The following is a 17546-nucleotide window of genomic DNA, read 5'->3' as shown; positions in this document are numbered from 1 at the left end:
CCAGAGCAGATATAGCACCGGAATGACTGGTTGTTGAGGGATGAGTCCCAGTTGGTCCTCCTAGCCCAGCCTCGGGGAGGGGCCTGAGAAGGAGGACACAGGTCCAGGTCTGGGAGAACTCAGAGGCTGTTAGGCATAAAGTAAGCGGCTGCGTTGCCGGGTAGAGGAGTCTGGACATCCGTGCAGGGAGCCCCGAGGGAAGGGCTTGGAATAGGTGGGAAGGAGGAGTCAGGAGATGGCTGGAGGGAAGGAGCAGGGAGCACCTCTGTCACAGGGGTGCCGACCAGGGCAGCTTTACGGGACGGGGGCCGAAGGTCGGAGCCAGGGGTGTCCGGAAGAGGGGGACGCACGTATGAGAGGTGCTTCGGGCCTCGGGGCAGGTCGCCCAAGAGAGTCTGTTGAGAAGCAGCTTCAGTACCATGGCCCTTTGTCTGGCTGTCCTCTCCTGCACCCACCTTGTCCCCTTCCTCCTCAGACGAACGCCTCACAGCCGAGGAGATGGACGAGCAGAGGCGACAGCATGTTGCCTACCAGTACCTGTGCCGGCTGGAGGAAGCCAAGCGGTGAGCCAAGGGACTGCCCTCTTCGGGTCCCCCGTTTCCCACCCCGCCCACTCCAGGCACCTGCCCTCTAGCAGATGCAAAAGGCCTGGGGTCCAGTCTTCTCTTTTAAGACTTTATTTTGTTAGCGCAGTTTCGGGTTCAAAATTAAGAAGAAGATCGAGATTCCCCAGGGACCCCCGGCCCCCACACGTACCCAGCCGCCCCCCCACCCCCGGCCCGTCAACATCTGCAAGCACGGCGCCCTTGTTACAACTGATGAGCTCACCCGGACACGTCGCCTCCCAAAGTCCGTGGTTGACCTTAGGGATCATCCTGCCCTCAGAATCCTCCGTGCTCTGCCTCGTTGTCCCCCCATCCCGCCCCCTGGCAAGGACTCCTCTCTTCTCCTGTCTCTATAGTTTCTCCGTGGTTGGAACCCTACGGTACGCGCCTTTTCAGACTGACTTCTTTCACTTAGTCGTACGCATTCAGGGTTCCCGCGTGTCTCTCAGGGCTTGACGGCTCATTCTGTTTTAGCGCTGACCGGTCTTCCGTTGTCGGATGGACCGCGGTTTTCTAGTCCATCACCTGCGGAAGGGCGTCTTGGTTGCTTCCAAGTTGGGCGGTTGTGAACGTAGCCTCCGTACACGTCGGCGTGCAGGTGTTTGTGGGCCGCGTGTTCCAAGTCCTGTGGGTAAATACCAAGCAGCACGATTGCTGGACCTCGGGGCGGGAGTGTCTCGTTTTGTGAGAAATCACGAAACAGCTTCTAGAGTGGCTGCAGCATCTCAGCGGTCCCAGCAGCCGGGACCGAGAGCTCCTGGTCCCGCTCATCCTCGTCAGCATCCCACATGGTCAGGGCCCCAGATTTCGGCCATTCTGATAGGTGCGCGGTGGAGTCTCATTACTTTCGTTTCCATTTCCCCAATGGCACACGGTGGGGAGATCTTTCCAGACGCTCAGTTCCCATCCCCGCATCTTTTTTTTTTTAAGATTTTATTTATTTATTTGACAGAGAGAGATCACAAGGAGGCAGAGAGAGAGGGAGAAGCAGGCTCCTCGCTGAGCAGAGAGCCCAATGCGGGACTCAATCCCAGGACCCTGAGATCATGACCTGAGCTGAAGGCAGAGGCTTAACCCACTGAGCCACCCAGGAGCCCCTCCATCCCTGCATCTTCTTCGGCACTGTGTCTCTTGGTGGGCGTCTGTGGCCCGTATTCTGATCAGTTGTTTATTCTTGTTGTGTGAGTGTGAGTTTCAGTGAGCTCTGAGCCTGACGTGGGGCTCGAACTCATGACCCCAAGATCAAGAGTCACGTGCTTCACCTACTGAGTCAGCCAGGCACCCTGTTCTCTGTGTATTTCTTTTTTTTTTTTTCTTTAAGATTTTATTTATTTACTTGACAGACAGAGATCACAAGTAGGCAAAGAGGCAGGCAGAGAGAGTGGGGGAGGCAGGCTCCCCGCTGAGCAGAGAGCCCGATGTGGGGCTCGATCCCAGGTCCCTGAGACCATGACCTGAGCCGAAGGCAGAGGCTTTAACCCACTGAGCCACCCAGGCGCTCCACCCAGGTGCTCCTCTTTGTATATTTCAGATACTAGTGTTTTTAAATTTTTTTTTTTTTTTAAGATTTCATGTATTTATTTGACAGAGAGAGAGACAGTGAGAGAGGGAACACAAGCAGGGGGAGTGGGAGAGGGAGAAGCCCGCTTCTTGCTGAGCAGGGAGCCGATGCAGGTCTTGATCCCAGGACCCTGGGATCACTACCTGATCGGAAGGCAGACACTTAACGACTGAGCCACCCAGGCGCCCAGATATTGGTCTTTTATTAGATAATGTATTTTGCAAATATTTTCTCCCAGAGTGTGATTTGTCTCCCCATTCTCTTTTCTAGAGCAGAAGTTTTTCATTTCATCTATTTATTTATTTTAAAGATTTTATTTACTTGAGAGAGAGCAAGAAAGCACACAAGCAGGGTAGCGGAGGGGCAGAGGGAGAAGAAGCAGCCTCCCCGCTGAGCAGGGAGCCCGAGGATGTGGGGCTCGATCCCCAAGACCACAACCTGAGCTGAAGGCAGACGTGTAACTGACTGAGCTAGTCGGGCGCCCCCGTTTCTCATTTTAATTCAGTCCAGCTTATCAGTTATCAATTATCAATTATTTCTTTCAAAGATTGTGTCTTTGCCATTGTGTCTAAAAAGTCATTGCCTGGGGTGGAGGTGGGCGGGGCGTCATCGCGGGGTGCCCGGCTGGCTCTGTCTGTAGAGCACGCAGCTCTTGATCTTGGGATCACGAGTTCAAGCCCCACATTGGGGAGAGTCATTACTAAAATAAAAATTTTTTTAAAAGTCATGGCCACACTGAAGGTCACCTAGGTTTTCCCTTGCGTTCTCTTCTAGGAGTTTTACAGTTTGGTATTTGATATTTAAGCTGATAATCCATTTTGAGTTGATTTTGGTGACGGGTGTAAAGTCTCTGTCTCGATTTCTTTCTTTTGGGTGTGGACGTCGGGTTGCCCCAGTGCTGTTTGTTGGAGAGACACTCCCTGCTGCGGGAGGATCCCCTCTGCTCCTCGGTCAGCGGTCAGCTGGCTGTTCTGTGGCTCTGTTTCTCCCTTGTGTTCCACGAGTGTGCCCGTCTTTCCCTGAGACCACTCTGTCTTGATGACTGTGGCTCAGATGGGCAGTGGCGTCCTCCAACTTTGTTCTCAGCCTGCAATCTGGTGTGGGCTCTTCTGGACCTTCGGGCTCGGCTCTTCTGGATCTTGGGCTCTCCATACAAACTTTAGAGGCATCATCTCGATAGCCACAAAATACGTTGCCAGGAACCTGTTTGGGATGGCGCTGAACCCGCAGACCCAGCCGGGACGAACTAACACCTGGGCGGGTGTGGATTCTTCCTGCCCATGAGTGTGGGGTACCTTTCCCCTGAGTTTGTTTTTCCTTCGATCTTACTCATCAGGGTTTCATAGTTTTCCTCTGAGATCTTGTATATATTTTGCTGGATTTATACCTAAGTATTTCATTTCTGGGGTGCTGACGGACACCGTATTGTGCTCTTAGTGTCAAATTCCACTTGCTCGCTGCAGGACCTAGGGCAGCGACCACGTGTGTTAGCCTCGTGTCCCACAGCCTTGCATGAGGTTTTGTGTCGCCTTCTTTCACATTTCCCCCAGACAGTCGCGCCGTCGTGAGCAAAGACAACACTGCCTCCTTCTTTCTCCGTGCGCTCTTCTGGGCCTGTCTCTAAATGTAGGGCTGTCTGCCCGCATAGTCCCCGTAGCACCGTCCTAATACCCACAGAAGTTACCATTAATCCTTGGGAGTTCAACACCCGGCCATTCTTAAATTTTCCCGATGGTCTGGAAAAGTAACCTATTTTTCTATTTTTCGGTTGCCTTCGTCAAAGAAGGTTCTGACAAAGCTCACAGGTTACATTTGGTTGTTGAGTCTCTTGAATCTTCTTTAATCCAGAATAGCTCCCCTTCCCTTCGCACTTCTTCGTGTCACCGACTTGGAGAAGGCACCGGCCTGCCGGCCGTGTAGACGCACCACATTCTGGGTTTGTCTGTTTACCTCCTTGTGTCCAGCGGCTTGCTCCTCTGTACCCCGTGTTTCCTGCACATGGACGCGGCCTCCACGTCTCTCTTTCTAATCCGCAGAGGATTTCTAGCATTCTCCAGGAGAGCAGGTGGCATGGGGAGGCCGGGAGGCAGGTGGCTGTGGCTGGGAAGGCACAGAGCGAGGCGTGACTGGCTCTCTTTGAGGATGGAGGCTTTCCTGGAGGCGTCCGTGCACGGACGTTTGGAGGTCCCATGCCCCCCCTCATGCCACCATCAGTGACAATATGCTTCCCGAGTCTTCTCCCAGCGGGCTCACACTCGTTAGCTCGTGACCCCCTTGCGCACCCCCGACAGCCTCCCCCCCCCACCCCGCCAGGCAGCGAGAGCAGCTGCGCCCTCTTCAGTCTGCAGGTCACACGGTGCGGCTCCGAGATGTGCGTGTGCGCGCAGGGGGATGATGGACAGAGCAGGTCTTCCGATTCCAAGGGCTCTGGCCTTTCTGTCCCTTTGTGCGGCTCCCATCAACCTTGGGGGGTTCCCCACGACTCCCGTCATCATCAAAGTTGGGTTCTAAGCTGTGTAGACATAACCCTTCAGGCCTGGGTTCTCAGAAAACTCGCAGAGAGAGAAGCGAGCAGACACGGTGTGGTGGGACAGGCGTGCGAGCCAGTCCGAGAGACAGGGTCTCGCGTGCAGCCGGTAAGGGCCTCCCCGCAGACACAAGTTCAGGATCCGTCAGGGAAGATTCCTGGGGGTGAGCAGGAGCCCAGGACTGGCCATTCCGGCGCCTGCGACAGCTTGGACTCCCTTAACAGCAGCTAGAGCATGGGCAGAAGCAGGAGCTCGGAGCAGGACAGGAACCAAGAGTCAGAGACCCCTCTGTGCTGGGGGGATGGGGTGGCGACGGGCCCTGTTCCGCTCCCGCACTTTCAGCTGGATGGAGGCCTGCCTGAAGGAGGAGCTCCCTTCGCCGTTGGAGCTGGAGGAGAGCCTCCGGAACGGAGTGCTGCTGGCCAAGCTGGGCCACTGTTTTGCGCCCACCGTGGTCCCCTTGAAGAAGATCTATGATGCGGAGCAGCTGCGCTACCAGGTGGGGAAGGGAGGTCTCTACCTTCCAGCAGCTTCCTCTCAAGCTTGCCCTTCTCAAGGCTGTGACAGCAGGCGACCATATAATTCATTGTCCAAACCCCGACATGGTTGCGAATGAAAGGGGCTGCTCTTAGTCACTGCACAGGGTCACCACGAGTGGTTCAGGTCCCCCTGGCTGGACACTGTGTGCAGGCTTTAACAGCAGGGGACTCTTGCTATTGAGGCGCTGAGATGCCCCTGGTGGGACGCTTCTAAGCCAGTCGACACTCAGAGGCTTATGGTCTTTGCCGCCGCGACAATATTCCTGGGCCTGCTGCCCCTTCCGTGCGCCCTGGCCAGCCCAGCCCTGTCTCCTTCCCACCTCACCTCCGGACTCCCCTTTGCTGGGAAGCCTTCCTGGGTGGTTAATCCCACATCTGCGCCTTCCTTCCCAAATGTCCTGCCGGGTCAACCTTTCCTGGTGGTTTCCGTCTGTCTGTGTCTCTCTGTCCTGGGGGTTGGGGGATGAAATATGGGAAACCCATAGGCCAGGGTCCTCTGGCTCCTCCTGCCCTTCAGGCTTCCGAGCTGTGGTCTGGGCTCTGGCCACGGGGAACCCTGAGAACCGTGGAAACAGATTCTCATCTCTTCCCTTCCCTTTCAGGCAACCGGCTTGCACTTCCGGCACACAGACAACATCAACTTCTGGCTGTCCGCAGTGGCCCACATCGGCCTGCCTTCGGTAACGCCGGGCCTCGAGATGGGGTTCACCTTTGCTCCCCGCCGACCCCCACCCCCTGTGTGCACGCTCTGTCCCCCGGGACCCTTCAGCCCCCACCTCCTTCCTCTCCTGAGTGAACTCGATCGGAGGGTTTCGATGGCGGCTGTCTGTCTCTCAGCCGCGCCGCCTGGCGCTGCCTCTGCTTCCCGCGGGTGAGGCAGGTGGAGGGCGACGGAGGCTCCCGTACCCCAGCTGCAGGTTCCCCACTAGTGAGCGAGGCCGCCGTGTGCTGCTGGAGATGGCTCACGGGAGCCAGCCGTCTTCCCAGGTCAGGAAGTGAGGCCATACCACAGACCACGTCCCTTAGGGGTGGACTCGGAAGCCTAGGCCCTAGACCCCCGCCAGACACGTGCTGTGTGTCCTCCGGCTCGTCAGACCTTACGTGTTTCTTTCTTTTTTTTTTTTTTTTTTTTTTTTTTATATTTTATTTATTTATTTGACAGAGAGAGAGGTCACAAGTAGGCAGAGAGGCAGGCAGAGAGAGAGGGAGAAACAGGCTCCCCACTGAGGGTCTCAGGACCCTGAGATCATGACCTGAGCCGAAGGCAGAGGCTTAAACCACTGAGCCACCCAGGCGCCCCTCTTTTTTTTTTTTTTTAAAGATTTTATTTATTTATTTGACAGAGAGAGATCATAAGTAGGCAGAGAGGCAGACAGAGAGAGTGAGAGGGAAGCAGGCTCCCCGCTGAGCAGAGAGCCAGACGTGGGACTCGATCCCAAGACCCTGAGATCATGACCTGAGCCGAAGGCAGCAGCTTAAACCACTGAGCCACCCAGGCGCCCCAACGTGTTTCTTGACTGTAAGAAGTCAAGAAGCCACTGCTCAGAGGCCTCTGGCTTAGAGACGGGGTGAGTTCCCTGCCCCGTCATCGTCCTTGACGGCGTGTGCCTCCTTGGGCCTCTGCGGGAGCATGGCCGCCTGTCTGGCAAGAGTCCAAGGCCAGGAGCACGGTCTCGCTGTGTCTCTAGGACGGATAGGGGGCCTCATTCTCCTGGAGGATGTGGCCCGCGTCCTGCAACCTTGAGAGACCTGCCTGTGTCTAGTGAGCTCAAGGCTGTGTCTGTGGCTGGGCCTTGGTTCAGCATGTAGCCCCAGGGCCTTTCTCTCACACTGAGTGTGTAGGTACAGCGCGGGCTGTAAATGGCCGGGGAGATGGGCCTCGAAGTCACAGGCCACAGAGGAGCACACAGCCGGGTGGGAGAGGACACCGTTCCCCGGCCCCTCTCTCTGTGGCTGATGTCGTGGTGTTTCTGATGGCTATAACCAGCTGGCTTCTCCCCCAGACCTTCTTCCCGGAGACCACAGACATCTACGACAAGAAGAACATGCCCCGAGCGATCTACTGCATCCACGCGCTCAGGTGAGGGACCCTGAGCTCCGGCCTCTGCTTCCTCTCGGTTGGTGCAGCCGACAGTTGGCAGCAGACGTGGGAGCAGGACGGAGGCGGGCCGGCTACAGGAGCCCTTCTCAGGAGAGGGAGACTGTAGATGTTTGCGGTTGTGTCTAGGTTTATGAGCATGTCTTTTTAAAGATTTTACTGGAGAGAGAGAGCATGCGCACAAGCAGGGGGAGGCGCAGAGGGAGAAGCGGACTCCCCGTGGAGCAGGGAGCCGGACGCGGGACTCGATCCCAGGACCCTGAGATCATGACCTGAGCCGAGGGCAGACACTTCACCCCCCGAGCCACCCAGATGCTGTTCGTGTGCATCCAGCAAACGTGGACACGTTCGTGTGTGTGACTCGTGGGGTGAAGGAAAAGGGCAACAGGGCAGGGTCTTCCACTGGTGACCAGGGCCCAGAGGAATCAAAACAGGCCCCATCAAGAGCGTCGCATGCGAGTCACTTAGCGTGAGTGGTGGCCGCTGGCCGGTCCTACCCACGGCCAGCTATTAGCAACCAGTGGCTAAATCCTAAATCCTTAAGTGACCGACCCATCCCCGCGTCTGCCTTGTCGGCTCTTCCTGACTTCATTTCCCACATCCGCTTGCCCGGGCCTGCGGGTCTTGGCTTACGCTGTCCCGTCTCCAAACACTGACCGCTACAGCCGTGCACCCTTCTCTGGGAAGTCCTGATCCCCTTGACCTCTCCACCACCCCGTTTCTCTTCTGTGGCACTTGTCTCGGGTTTGCTTCCAGTGACCTCACTCCCGTGGACCGGGGGGCTTGGTCCCCACGTCGGGGTCCCTTTGGTATCTCACACAGACCCACGCGTCCGGCACGCCACCATAAATAGGGCCCAACGCCTTTCCTTCTCTTCCAGTCTCTTCCTCTTCAGGCTGGGACTGGCCCCGCAGATCCATGATCTGTACGGGAAAGTGAAGTTCTCAGGTGAGCCCAGCTCCTTCCCCAGCCGCCTGCGTGGGACGGTCTCGGGGGGCTCTGGCCCTGAGGAAAGGCTTCCGTGGTGTCTTTGCAGCCGAGGAGCTCAGCAACATGGCCGCTGAGCTGGCCAAGTACGGCCTCCAGCTGCCTGCCTTTAGCAAGATCGGGGGCATCCTGGCTAGTGAGCTGTCGGTAGACCAGGCTGCAGGTAGGGGCCGGGCTCCGGCCTGCGAGGGGCGGGCTCCATGGGCATGGGGAGTCCCCGGGCTGCACATGGATTCTGGGTGCCTCTCATCGGTAGGGAGGCTGCCCGGCCTGCTGGGTGGGGAAGGGGAGAGATGCCAGGGCAGCCGCGGCTGGCCTCCTGACCTTGTTCCCTCGCGCCTCCCAGTCCACGCGGCCGTCCTCGCCATCAACGAGGCAGTAGAGCGGGGGGTGGTCGAGGACACCCTGGCGGCCTTGCAGAATCCCAGCGCCCTGCTGGGGAATCTCCGAGAGCCTCTGGCGGCCATCTACCAGGAGCTGCTGGCCCAGGCCAAGGCGGAGAAGGCCGCCAGTGCTCAGACCCACGTAAGGAGCAGCCTCGGGCGCTGAGAGCCGGGTGGCCCAGGAGCCCCGCAGTGGACAGGACTCCTGGGGGTCCCGTCCCACGCCCCAGAGTAGCTGAGACAAAGTGTTGCTTGTGGGTTATTGTCGAGAAACAGGAGAGACACCAGGGAGAATGATGAGGACTCAGAGAAGAAGGCAGGAGGGTGTCTGGGTTTGGGGTGGGCTGACACGGGGACGTAGAACTGGATGAGACCGAAAGGAGGTGGCAAAGGCGGGCCTGGAGCCCTGGGTTCCCCCGACTTCTGACCAGACTGGCCTTTGGGAAGGCCCTTGCGGGAGGAAAGAGGTACAGACGGGAGGAGGAGGAGGAGACGAGGCCGGGTCCCAGGCCTCACTCTTGGTGCAGGAGGGCGGAGAGAGCGGGGACGTGTATGACTGCTTCCTGACTCAGGCTGAGATCCAAGGCAACATCAACCACGTCAATGGTGAGAGAAGTGGGCCCAGAGGCCTTGGGGTGCTCTCGGGCTGAGCCCTTGCATCGGGCGGTTTGGGGGTGGCTTTTGCTTGGGCCGGCCCTCTTGTCTCAGGGAAAGAGGGAAAGATCTGTGTCAAGAAGCAGCGTGTGTCCTGTTGTGAGGCCTCCGTGCCCAGAGACACGCCCCTCTGGGGGTGCTTGTGTTTGGATGGAGATCCATGGGGAGGGCGGAGGCAAGGGCAGGCCTTCCAGCTCTTGGGGTCAGGCTCCCTCCCGAGAAGGAGAGGTGAGGAATGGATTGGGGGGCAGAAGGGGCTGCTGGAAGCCTGGGGATGGAGGGGCCTCCGCCTGTTTGGGGCAGGATGTCCTCAGGGTCTGGGGTGGTGCGGTGGGAAGGCTGCGAAGATCCTGTTGAGGGTTTGGGGCTGGGGCGGGGTTGGGGGGCTCCGGGGCGGCGGGAAGAACAGGGCTGGGCTTTCACATGTTATCTGCCATGTGGTCTTGGTCTTTTGCAGTCCATGGGGCTCTAGAAGCTGTTGATGATGCCCTAGAGAGACAGAGCCCCGAGGCCTTGCTGGAGGCCCTTCTGGACCCGGCACTGGCCCTGCGAGGGCTCAGGAGAGACTTTGCTGGCTGGTACTTGGAACAGCTGAGCTCAGACAGAGAACAGAAAGCACAGGTCAGGCCCACCGCCTGCTCCCTGCTGGTGGCTGCAGGGGAGGGGGGCACGGGGGCGGGTCTCTTCCTTAGGCCCCTCCTCTGTCACCTGCTGGTGCTCAGGCAGGGCCAACTATGTGTGCAACTGATTACATCGCCCCAAAGCCCAAGGGCCTAAACTGACGGAGGGGCCCAGAGGCAGCTGATGGCCAGTGATGGGCTCCCCTGTTGCTGAGGGGACCTCAGCTTGACGAGGACGTCTCCCCAGCTGCCGGCGTCTCCCCGGCGTCTGGCGTCTCCCCGGCATCTGGGCGGCTCTGGCAGTCCCTGCTGGGTACGAGGAGGCAGAGGCTCGAGGCGGGGCAGTCGGGCGCTGCTGGGGGCCGGGGCTGGCAGCATCCGCAGGTGGTCACGGCCCAGGGCTCCCCTCTGCTTCACCCCTTCCCCTCCCCAGGAGCTGGGCCTACTGGAGCTTCTGGAAGAGGAGGAGGTCCAGGCTGGTGTGGCTGCAGCCAATATGAAGGGGGTTCAGGAACAAGCCAGTAAGTCGCCTCCGGCCAGGGCCTTCCTGCCTTCTGTGTCGGGCCACACAGACTGTGCTGGTGGGGTGTCTCCCCGTCCCCGCCCGTCGGGGCTGCCCGGGGCATACGACAGCTCGGCTCCCGAAGGCCTTGGGGGTGCTGATGGTCCATGCTATGGGGCTGGGGCCGGGCCGGGCAGCCCTCTGCAGGGCACTTCCCCGGCGTGGGGCCACTTTCAACCTGCTTGAGGCCTTTGGCTTCTGTGTGGTGATTTCACAGGTTAGAGAAACTCATGATCACACTCAGTTCCCCTTAAAAACGCTGCGTACAAATACAGTTCTTTATCAGAGGAGCGTGTTGGTGACCATATCTCTCCCGGGGGTGGGCCCGCCCGCCACAGGAGCGAGAGGAGGCAGGACACAGGCCTGAGCTGCAGCCCCAGGCCACCAGGCCTGTCACAGCTGCGGGCGCCACCCGCTGGCCGAGCCGCTCACGGTGGCTCGCCCGTTGGCTGCCGACACGTGGGCCAGCTGCTCACGGCTTCAGTGGACGCCGCAGGCCTCCCTGGGCTCCACCACGTGCGCGTCGGCCTAGATCTCAGTCCCACGCGCTCGGCCGGGAGATGAGACCTGCGGCTCTCCCCTCCCTTCTCATCCGCCCAGTCCAGCTACCCAGACCGGCTGCTCTTCCCTGGGAGCCCAGCCTGCCCCACCGCTGGGCGTCTGGTTGTCCGGGTTTCGTTTCTGCACCGTCACCCACAGAGGGCGGGCGACAGCGTCCAGCGGCCTCTGCTGCTTCGTGCGCCCTGGCGGCCGGCGCCCTGGGGGTGGAAGGCGGTGCTGACACGGGGTGGCTGGTCTTCATATCCTCAGTTCTCCCCACAGACCCGCCTCCTTGATGCCAGGGCCTAGATCTGCTTGGCGTTTTCTAAGTCCTGCTGTTCGAGACCCCACTGACGGCCCCCGACCCCTTCAAGCTTGCTGCTGCCCTTTGCGGCCCAAGCGGGTTCACTCTGGGGCTGGTTGCTCGTCCCTCTGTGCTGTCGGCTTGATTTGGCCCCCAGAGCCCCGTGTCTGGCCTCCTCTGACTCCGCTCCACGGCCTCCCGCCAGTCCCGCCCTTGCCGTCCCTTCCTTACCTGCCACGTCGCTCCGTTTCTGGGCCTAACAAGTGGCTTCTTCTGACTCCTCGCACTTCTTCCTTCGAAACACTTAGACGCTTATTTTGAACAGAGCAGAAGGCAGAAAAATTGTGCTTTTTTTTTTTTAAAGGTTTGTTTATTCGAGCGAGCGCGCGTGCCCTTGTGCGTGGTGGGGGAGGGGCAGCGGGAGAGAATCCCAAGCAGCCGCCCCGCTGAGCGCCGACCCGGGGCTCCATCTCAGGACCCTGAGCTCGTGACCTGAGCCAAACCCGAGTCAGACGCTCCAGTGACCACAGCACCCAGGCGCCCTGAGGCAGAACTTTCAAGAGTAGTTGCCAAGCTGTTCTGCCTCTGAGACCCCAGCAGGAGCCAGTTAGCTGGGAGAGGGGGCCGGGCCCTGGGTGCCCAGTCTGTGCAGCCCTCCCCCTCCTCCCCTGCAGTGCTCCAGGCCGTGTGCAGGATCAACAGAGCCATCCGGAGGGGAGTAGCGGCTGCCACCGTGGAGGAGCTGATGTGCCCGGAAGCCCAGCTGCCTCCCGTGTACCCCGGCACCCCGACTGTGTACCAGCAGGAGCTAAGGGCGCTCCAGCAGCAGCGGGGTGGGGTGAGTCCCAGACCACACCCCCAGTGGAGCACCCTCGGGGGGCTCGGGGAGGGAGGTGGGCCGCCATCCCTGCGTGTTGAGCTGATCCTAGGCACTAGGACCCCTGAGCGGACCCTGCTCTACACACTCAGTAATACGAGAACCCCACCGGGTAAGCTTTCCATTTTAGAGACAAGAACCCCACCGGGTAAGGTTTCCATTTTTTTTTTTTTTTAATTTTATTTATTTACTTGACAGCGAGAGAGAGAGAGAGAGATCACAAGTAGGCAGAGAGGCAGACAGAGAGAGAGAGAGGGAAGCAGGCTCCCTGCCAAGCAGAGAGCCCGATGCGGGACTCGATCCCAGGACCCTGAGATCATGACCTGAGCCGAAGGCAGCGGCTTAACCCACTGAGCCACCCAGGTGCCCCAAGGTTTCCATTTTTGAGATGAGGAGAGTTAGACGCAGAGGCCGACATGGCTCCCGCCTCAGCTGCTGCGGGCCGTGCAGGAGTGAGTGCAAATGCGTGGAAGCCCCCCCCGCTGCGCAGACAGCTCCTCCCACAGCAGGGTGATCTCCTGCAGGGACTCCCCAGTCCCGGGGGAGCTGGAATGCACCCGAGGTCCCGATAGTCTCAGGCAGGGAGAAGGGGATGATGTTGGGGTGGAGGACTTCAGACTAGGAAACGGAGAGCAGCACTGGGAGTAAGTCTGGGAAGGCTTCCTGGAAGAGAAGAGCCCAGTGCAGAGTCAGACCTGCGACACGAAGTTCAGAGCATGACCCTGGTCGTGGCCACTTTGGCGGCTGCGGTAGGAGGAGTGTGGGAGGTAAAGAAAGCACGGGGCCCCGGGTCATGGACACCAGAGTGGGAGGTGACTTCCAACTCTGGGCCTCCTTTTTTTTTTTTTTTTTTTAAGATTTTATTTATTTGAGAGAGAGTGAGTGAGAGAGAGCATGAGAGAGGAGGTCAGCGGGAGAAACAGACTCCCCAAGGAGCTGGGAGCCCGATGCAGGACTTGATCCTGGAAGTCCGGGATCATGACCTGAGCCGAAGGCAGTCACTCAACCAACTGAGCCACCCAGGCGCCCCAACTCTGTGCCTCCTTGCCGTGGGCCCTCGGGCAAGTGAGCTCCTTGTCTGCCCCTAAGTTCATATAACGAAGCGGAAGCAGTACTGTGTTTAGCCCATGTGATTGTCGTGAGGCTTAGAGTCGCCGCACACATCCGCCGTCAGCCTGGCCTGTGACCTCCGCGGCTGGGATTCTCCTTGGCGGGAGTCTGCCCTGGGGGGACCGCACGGTGCCCCAGACATGGGGATCAGCACACACTGGGGTTTGGAAAGGAGGAGAAGCCGGGGTCACTGAGTGGGGCTGGGGCCTCTTTGTCCCCCTCTGTCCCCTGGAGCCTTGCAGGCTTCCTGGTGCGTTCTGGGAACCACCAGGAAGCCTGGGGGCTCATGGCTGAGCATGGGCCCTGGAACCCGGGGCTGGGTTTAACGTCCGTGACTATGGGCTCTTCTGCGAAAGGGGGATGTTAACGGCACCTGCCTCGCCGGCCTGCTAGGAAGGCGCTGACCCACTGAGCCTGCAGAGAGCGCCCTCTGCCGCGCGTTCAGTCAGTGAATGAGTGAGGCCGCTGGGGCTTGGGTCGGAGACTGGGGTGCGGGGATGCCTCGAGGTCGGGCTGGCCGCGGCCCGTGGGACTTGGCGCTGCGCTGTTGCAGGAGCTCGGCCACGAGGAACTCTTCGTGGCGACGGAGATGCTGTCTGCTGTGGTCCTGATCCACCAGGCCCTGGAGACCGGCGATGTGGGTGGCTGCTGGAGCGGTCTGGTGAGCCCCGCCAGCGGCCTAGCCGGGGTGGAAGGAGAGAACGCTCAGCGGTGAGAGAGGTTTAACCCTGCAGCCGGGGGGCAGGGGTGAAGGTCCGCCTTCGGGGCTGCCCTGCTCCCGCCCGGCCCCTCCCTGGGTCTGCCTGCTGTCTTGGGAGTGGGGGTCAGTCCTCCCCGCTTCCGGCATGTTCTGTGCTTCCAAGCCGAGGTGCTGGAAGAGCAGTGACCAAGACCAAATTCCTGCTCGCGTCCACCCAGCATGGCGGAGCGAACGGGAGGAGGAGCCGTGGCCAGACCCAGGCCGGCCGAGGGGGTGAATGGTGGGCACAGGTGGTTACGGGAGGCCCCGCTGGCAAGGGGACTTTGACAGAGACCTCAGGGCCTCTGACCGTGTTTGTCATTGCACAGGCCCAGGGCTGGACGTGTGCTTGGCGCGGCAGGCTAGCGCGAGGAGAGCAGCCGCTGGGGTGGGGATGCAGAGCCCACACTGTGGCCTTCACTTTCCCTCTCAGCGAGAAGGAAGCCATGGAGGGGGGTGGCAGGTGGCCTGGCGGGGGTGGTCTGAGCTACGTTTGCGGGGCTTGCTGCAGCCGCGGGGCTGGGGACGGGCTCCCGGGCTCCCGGGCTGGACGCCACAAGCAGACAGCCTCCGGCGTGGGTGTGGGGACACCTGTTCAAGGGCAGTGGCTGCGGAGGTGGTGAGGGGAGTCTGGCTGGGGATCTGTTCTTGAGGCGGTGTGACGGGATCGGGTTGTGTGTGGATGTGGGCTGTGAGACGGAGCGTGGTGGGATGTGACGCCACGAGCTTTGTCCTCAGAGACTGGCGTGCTTGTCGGCCGTAGTGGGCAGGACTGGGCGGCACCGGCTGAACGGGCTCGGGAGGGGTTTCAGGAGCTCACCAGGCGTTCCCGGGCAGCAGGTGGACTCTGGGGAGTCACTTAGGCTCTGGCCTCTCAAGCCAGGAGCTCAGGAGAGGGGTGTGGAGCCCGAGCGGTGGGAGGCTCAGGCGTGTGGGCTTCCCGGAGGAGGCAGCACAGGGGCTTTGAAAGCACGACCTGCAAGGTGGGAAGGGAGTCAGGAGCCTGTGAGAGAGGCTGAGCAGTGCCCGGAAGTGGCCTCACCCCTGGCTGACACTGCCCCTGCGGCTCTCCCCGCCCGCCCCTGCTGCCAGTTACTTTGATGGTCTGGTGGAGCTGCGCCGAGCGCTGGCCGGGGCCGTCCTGAGCTGGAACGACCTGCAGGCCACCGTGCACCGGGTCAACGCCCAGGTCCAGGAAGAGACTGACCGTGAGTGGAATCCCGGGCAGGGGGAGGCAGCTCGGCGCGGGCAGCTTACCATCCCTTCCCGTGAGTCGGGTGCTCTGCCCACCAGATCTCTCCTTCCTAGAGGTCCTTGCCGTCAGCCTCATCAATGAGGCTCTGGACCAGGGCAGCCCCGAGAAGACCCTGTCTGCCCTCCTGCTTCCCTCGGCTGGCCTGGATGACATCAGTCTTCCCGTCGCCCCTCGGTACCATCTCCTTCTCGTGGCAGCCAAGAGGCAGAAGGCCCAGGTGAGGTCTTCTGCCCAGAGTGGGCTGAGTCCATCCCCAGAGCAGGAAGGGCCTCCGCTGTGGGTAGAGCGGTGCCCGGGCTGCACCTTGGGAGAGCCCCGTGTGAGGAGACAGTCCCTTCTGAGGGGGAGACCAGGAGGAACCTTGCAGGAAGGTGGCCGTCAGGCTGGGCCCCGGCCCAAGCTCTAGCTGGCAGCGCGCAGAGAGTAGTGGGGCCTCCTCGTGCAAGGGCACAGGCCTGGGGCCGGACAGCCGGACAGCTGGGCAGCCGGACAGCCAGACAGCCAGGCTGCACTCCCTTACCCTAAGCTCTTCTTGTTGGTCTGTAAAATACCACGCGCCCTGTGCTCCCTCCGTACCTTCTGGAATGGGGAAAGCACTTGGTCGGAGAGTGGGGCAGGGTTCTGAGCGTGTGGCACCCTGAGCCCACGGCCGTCCGGAGCAATTGCGGGCTGGGCCTGCCCGCTGGACTGCCTGAGTCTGCTTCCAGGCGGCCGGCCCTGTGCGTGCGTCTCACACCGTTCCCGGCCCTGTGAGCGTTTGGTGATAAGGAACTTCTGGCCGGGTCAGGGCTTTCGGTGAGCAGCATGACGGGTGTTGGCTAACCATGACGCTGGCTAACGACGGGTCGGGATCTTCTCTGCCGAACGTTGTCTGTGTGCCTGACAAATATAGGTTCTGAAGAATGTGCTTCACTTTTTTTTTTAATGATTTTGTTTATTTGAGAGAGAGAGAGCACGTGAGCAGGGGTAGAGGGAGAAGCAGGCTTCCCACTGAGCAGAGAGCCTGACTGGGGCTCGATCCCAGGACCTCGGGATCATGACCTGTGCCAAAGGCAGATGCTTGGCTGACTGAGCCACCCAGGCACCCCAAGAAGTGGTTTAGAACACTGCCTGGAACATAGTGCTCGAGCACATGTCTGTTTAGAAAGTTCTCTCTGCTAACGAGGGGTATTGGGAGGGAGCAGAGTCTGGGGTTGGGGTTGGGTGAGGCACGAGGGCTGGGGGGTTCCAGCCTGACCACGTGGCTGAGTGAGTCTGTGGCCACATGGACCCAGGCCACGGCCTGGTGCAGTAGCAGGGTTCAGAGCAGGAATGGACAGGATGGGCTGGAGGTCAGGGCCAGGGTTGGCCTGAGAAGGTGCGCATGGGGGCACAGGAGAATGGGGAGCAGGGGCAGGAAGGGGGCGCCTCCGGTGTGGGCTTTCCCTGGCCGTGGCTGGGCACCAGGGCGGGGGAGGGAGATGTGCGCTGCCCGGAGGGCGGAGGACATTGAGGGCTTCTGAGGGTTCTGGGAGTGCTGCAGCCCGGCTGAAGCTTGGCCAGCCCGAACACAGGCCAGGAAAGAGCCTTCCGAGCCTGGCAGCTGCCCAGGAAGCACCGGGGCACACCTGCTCGCGGTGGGTGGAAGAAGCGGGCACCGCTGTTCCTGGGGCTCCGGCTGCCTTGCCTGGATTTTGGTCCTCACGCAGCTGAGCCTGGGCCCTGGGGCGGCTGGCCTGAGCTCTCAGCTTTCTGGTCTCAACCTCCCAGGCGACGGGGGACCCTGGAGCACTGCTGTGGCTCGAAGAGATCCGCCGGGAGGTGGTGAGAGCCAACCAGGACACAGACGCCGCACAAAGAAGTACGTGGGCCACGGGCCCCGCAAGAGCCCAGGGGAGGGCTGGAGGTGGGATGCGGGCTCCCCACACACCCCCTCTTCCTTTCAACCTCTCTGGGGATGCGGGCCAGAGCTAGAGCAGGGCCTCGGCGCTTGGCCTGGACGATAGGTCTCCTACCTGCAGCTGGGCAGGAAATTATTGGGGGCTGCGAACCCACAGTCCGCACGTGCCTCCGTCCGCGCCTTCCAGGGGTCCTCCCCCCGAAGCGTGAGCACGGAAGTTGGGGGGTGGCCAGAGCTCCATCCTGTCCTGTGCTGGTAACCGGAGTTTGGGGTCTCACTGTCGGCTCTGGTCATGGGGGGAAGGG

The 17546-nt window shown here is 60.5% G+C and overlaps 1 protein-coding gene across 2 annotated transcripts in view; it reads left to right on the top strand.

Annotated features, from left to right (window-relative positions):
- Window positions 1-17546, top strand: part of IQGAP3 (IQ motif containing GTPase activating protein 3) — a 38231-nt gene that overhangs the window by 1569 nt on the left and 19116 nt on the right. The window contains exons 2-16 of one of the 2 annotated variants that reach the window (XM_045982426.1): window positions 476-563; window positions 5037-5193; window positions 5836-5913; window positions 7237-7313; window positions 8212-8279; window positions 8368-8481; window positions 8665-8843; window positions 9229-9307; window positions 9813-9976; window positions 10409-10496; window positions 12056-12219; window positions 13922-14079; window positions 15200-15315; window positions 15416-15579; window positions 17112-17202. In XM_045982426.1, coding sequence (XP_045838382.1) covers window positions 476-563; window positions 5037-5193; window positions 5836-5913; window positions 7237-7313; window positions 8212-8279; window positions 8368-8481; window positions 8665-8843; window positions 9229-9307; window positions 9813-9976; window positions 10409-10496; window positions 12056-12219; window positions 13922-14079; window positions 15200-15315; window positions 15416-15579; window positions 17112-17202 — 1785 coding nt within the window. Of the gene's footprint in view, window positions 1-475; window positions 564-5036; window positions 5194-5835; window positions 5914-6144; window positions 6221-7236; window positions 7314-8211; window positions 8280-8367; window positions 8482-8664; window positions 8844-9228; window positions 9308-9812; window positions 9977-10408; window positions 10497-12055; window positions 12220-13921; window positions 14080-15199; window positions 15316-15415; window positions 15580-17111; window positions 17203-17546 lie in introns of those variants that run through there. The other variant, XM_045982427.1, reaches the window with a different exon arrangement.

This window comes from Meles meles, chromosome 17 (assembly GCF_922984935.1).
Source record: "Meles meles chromosome 17, mMelMel3.1 paternal haplotype, whole genome shotgun sequence".
Lineage (NCBI taxonomy): Eukaryota > Metazoa > Chordata > Mammalia > Carnivora > Mustelidae > Meles > Meles meles.
The sequence above is the reverse complement of the archived record's forward strand: the minus strand, read 5'-3'. Positions and strand labels throughout refer to the sequence as shown.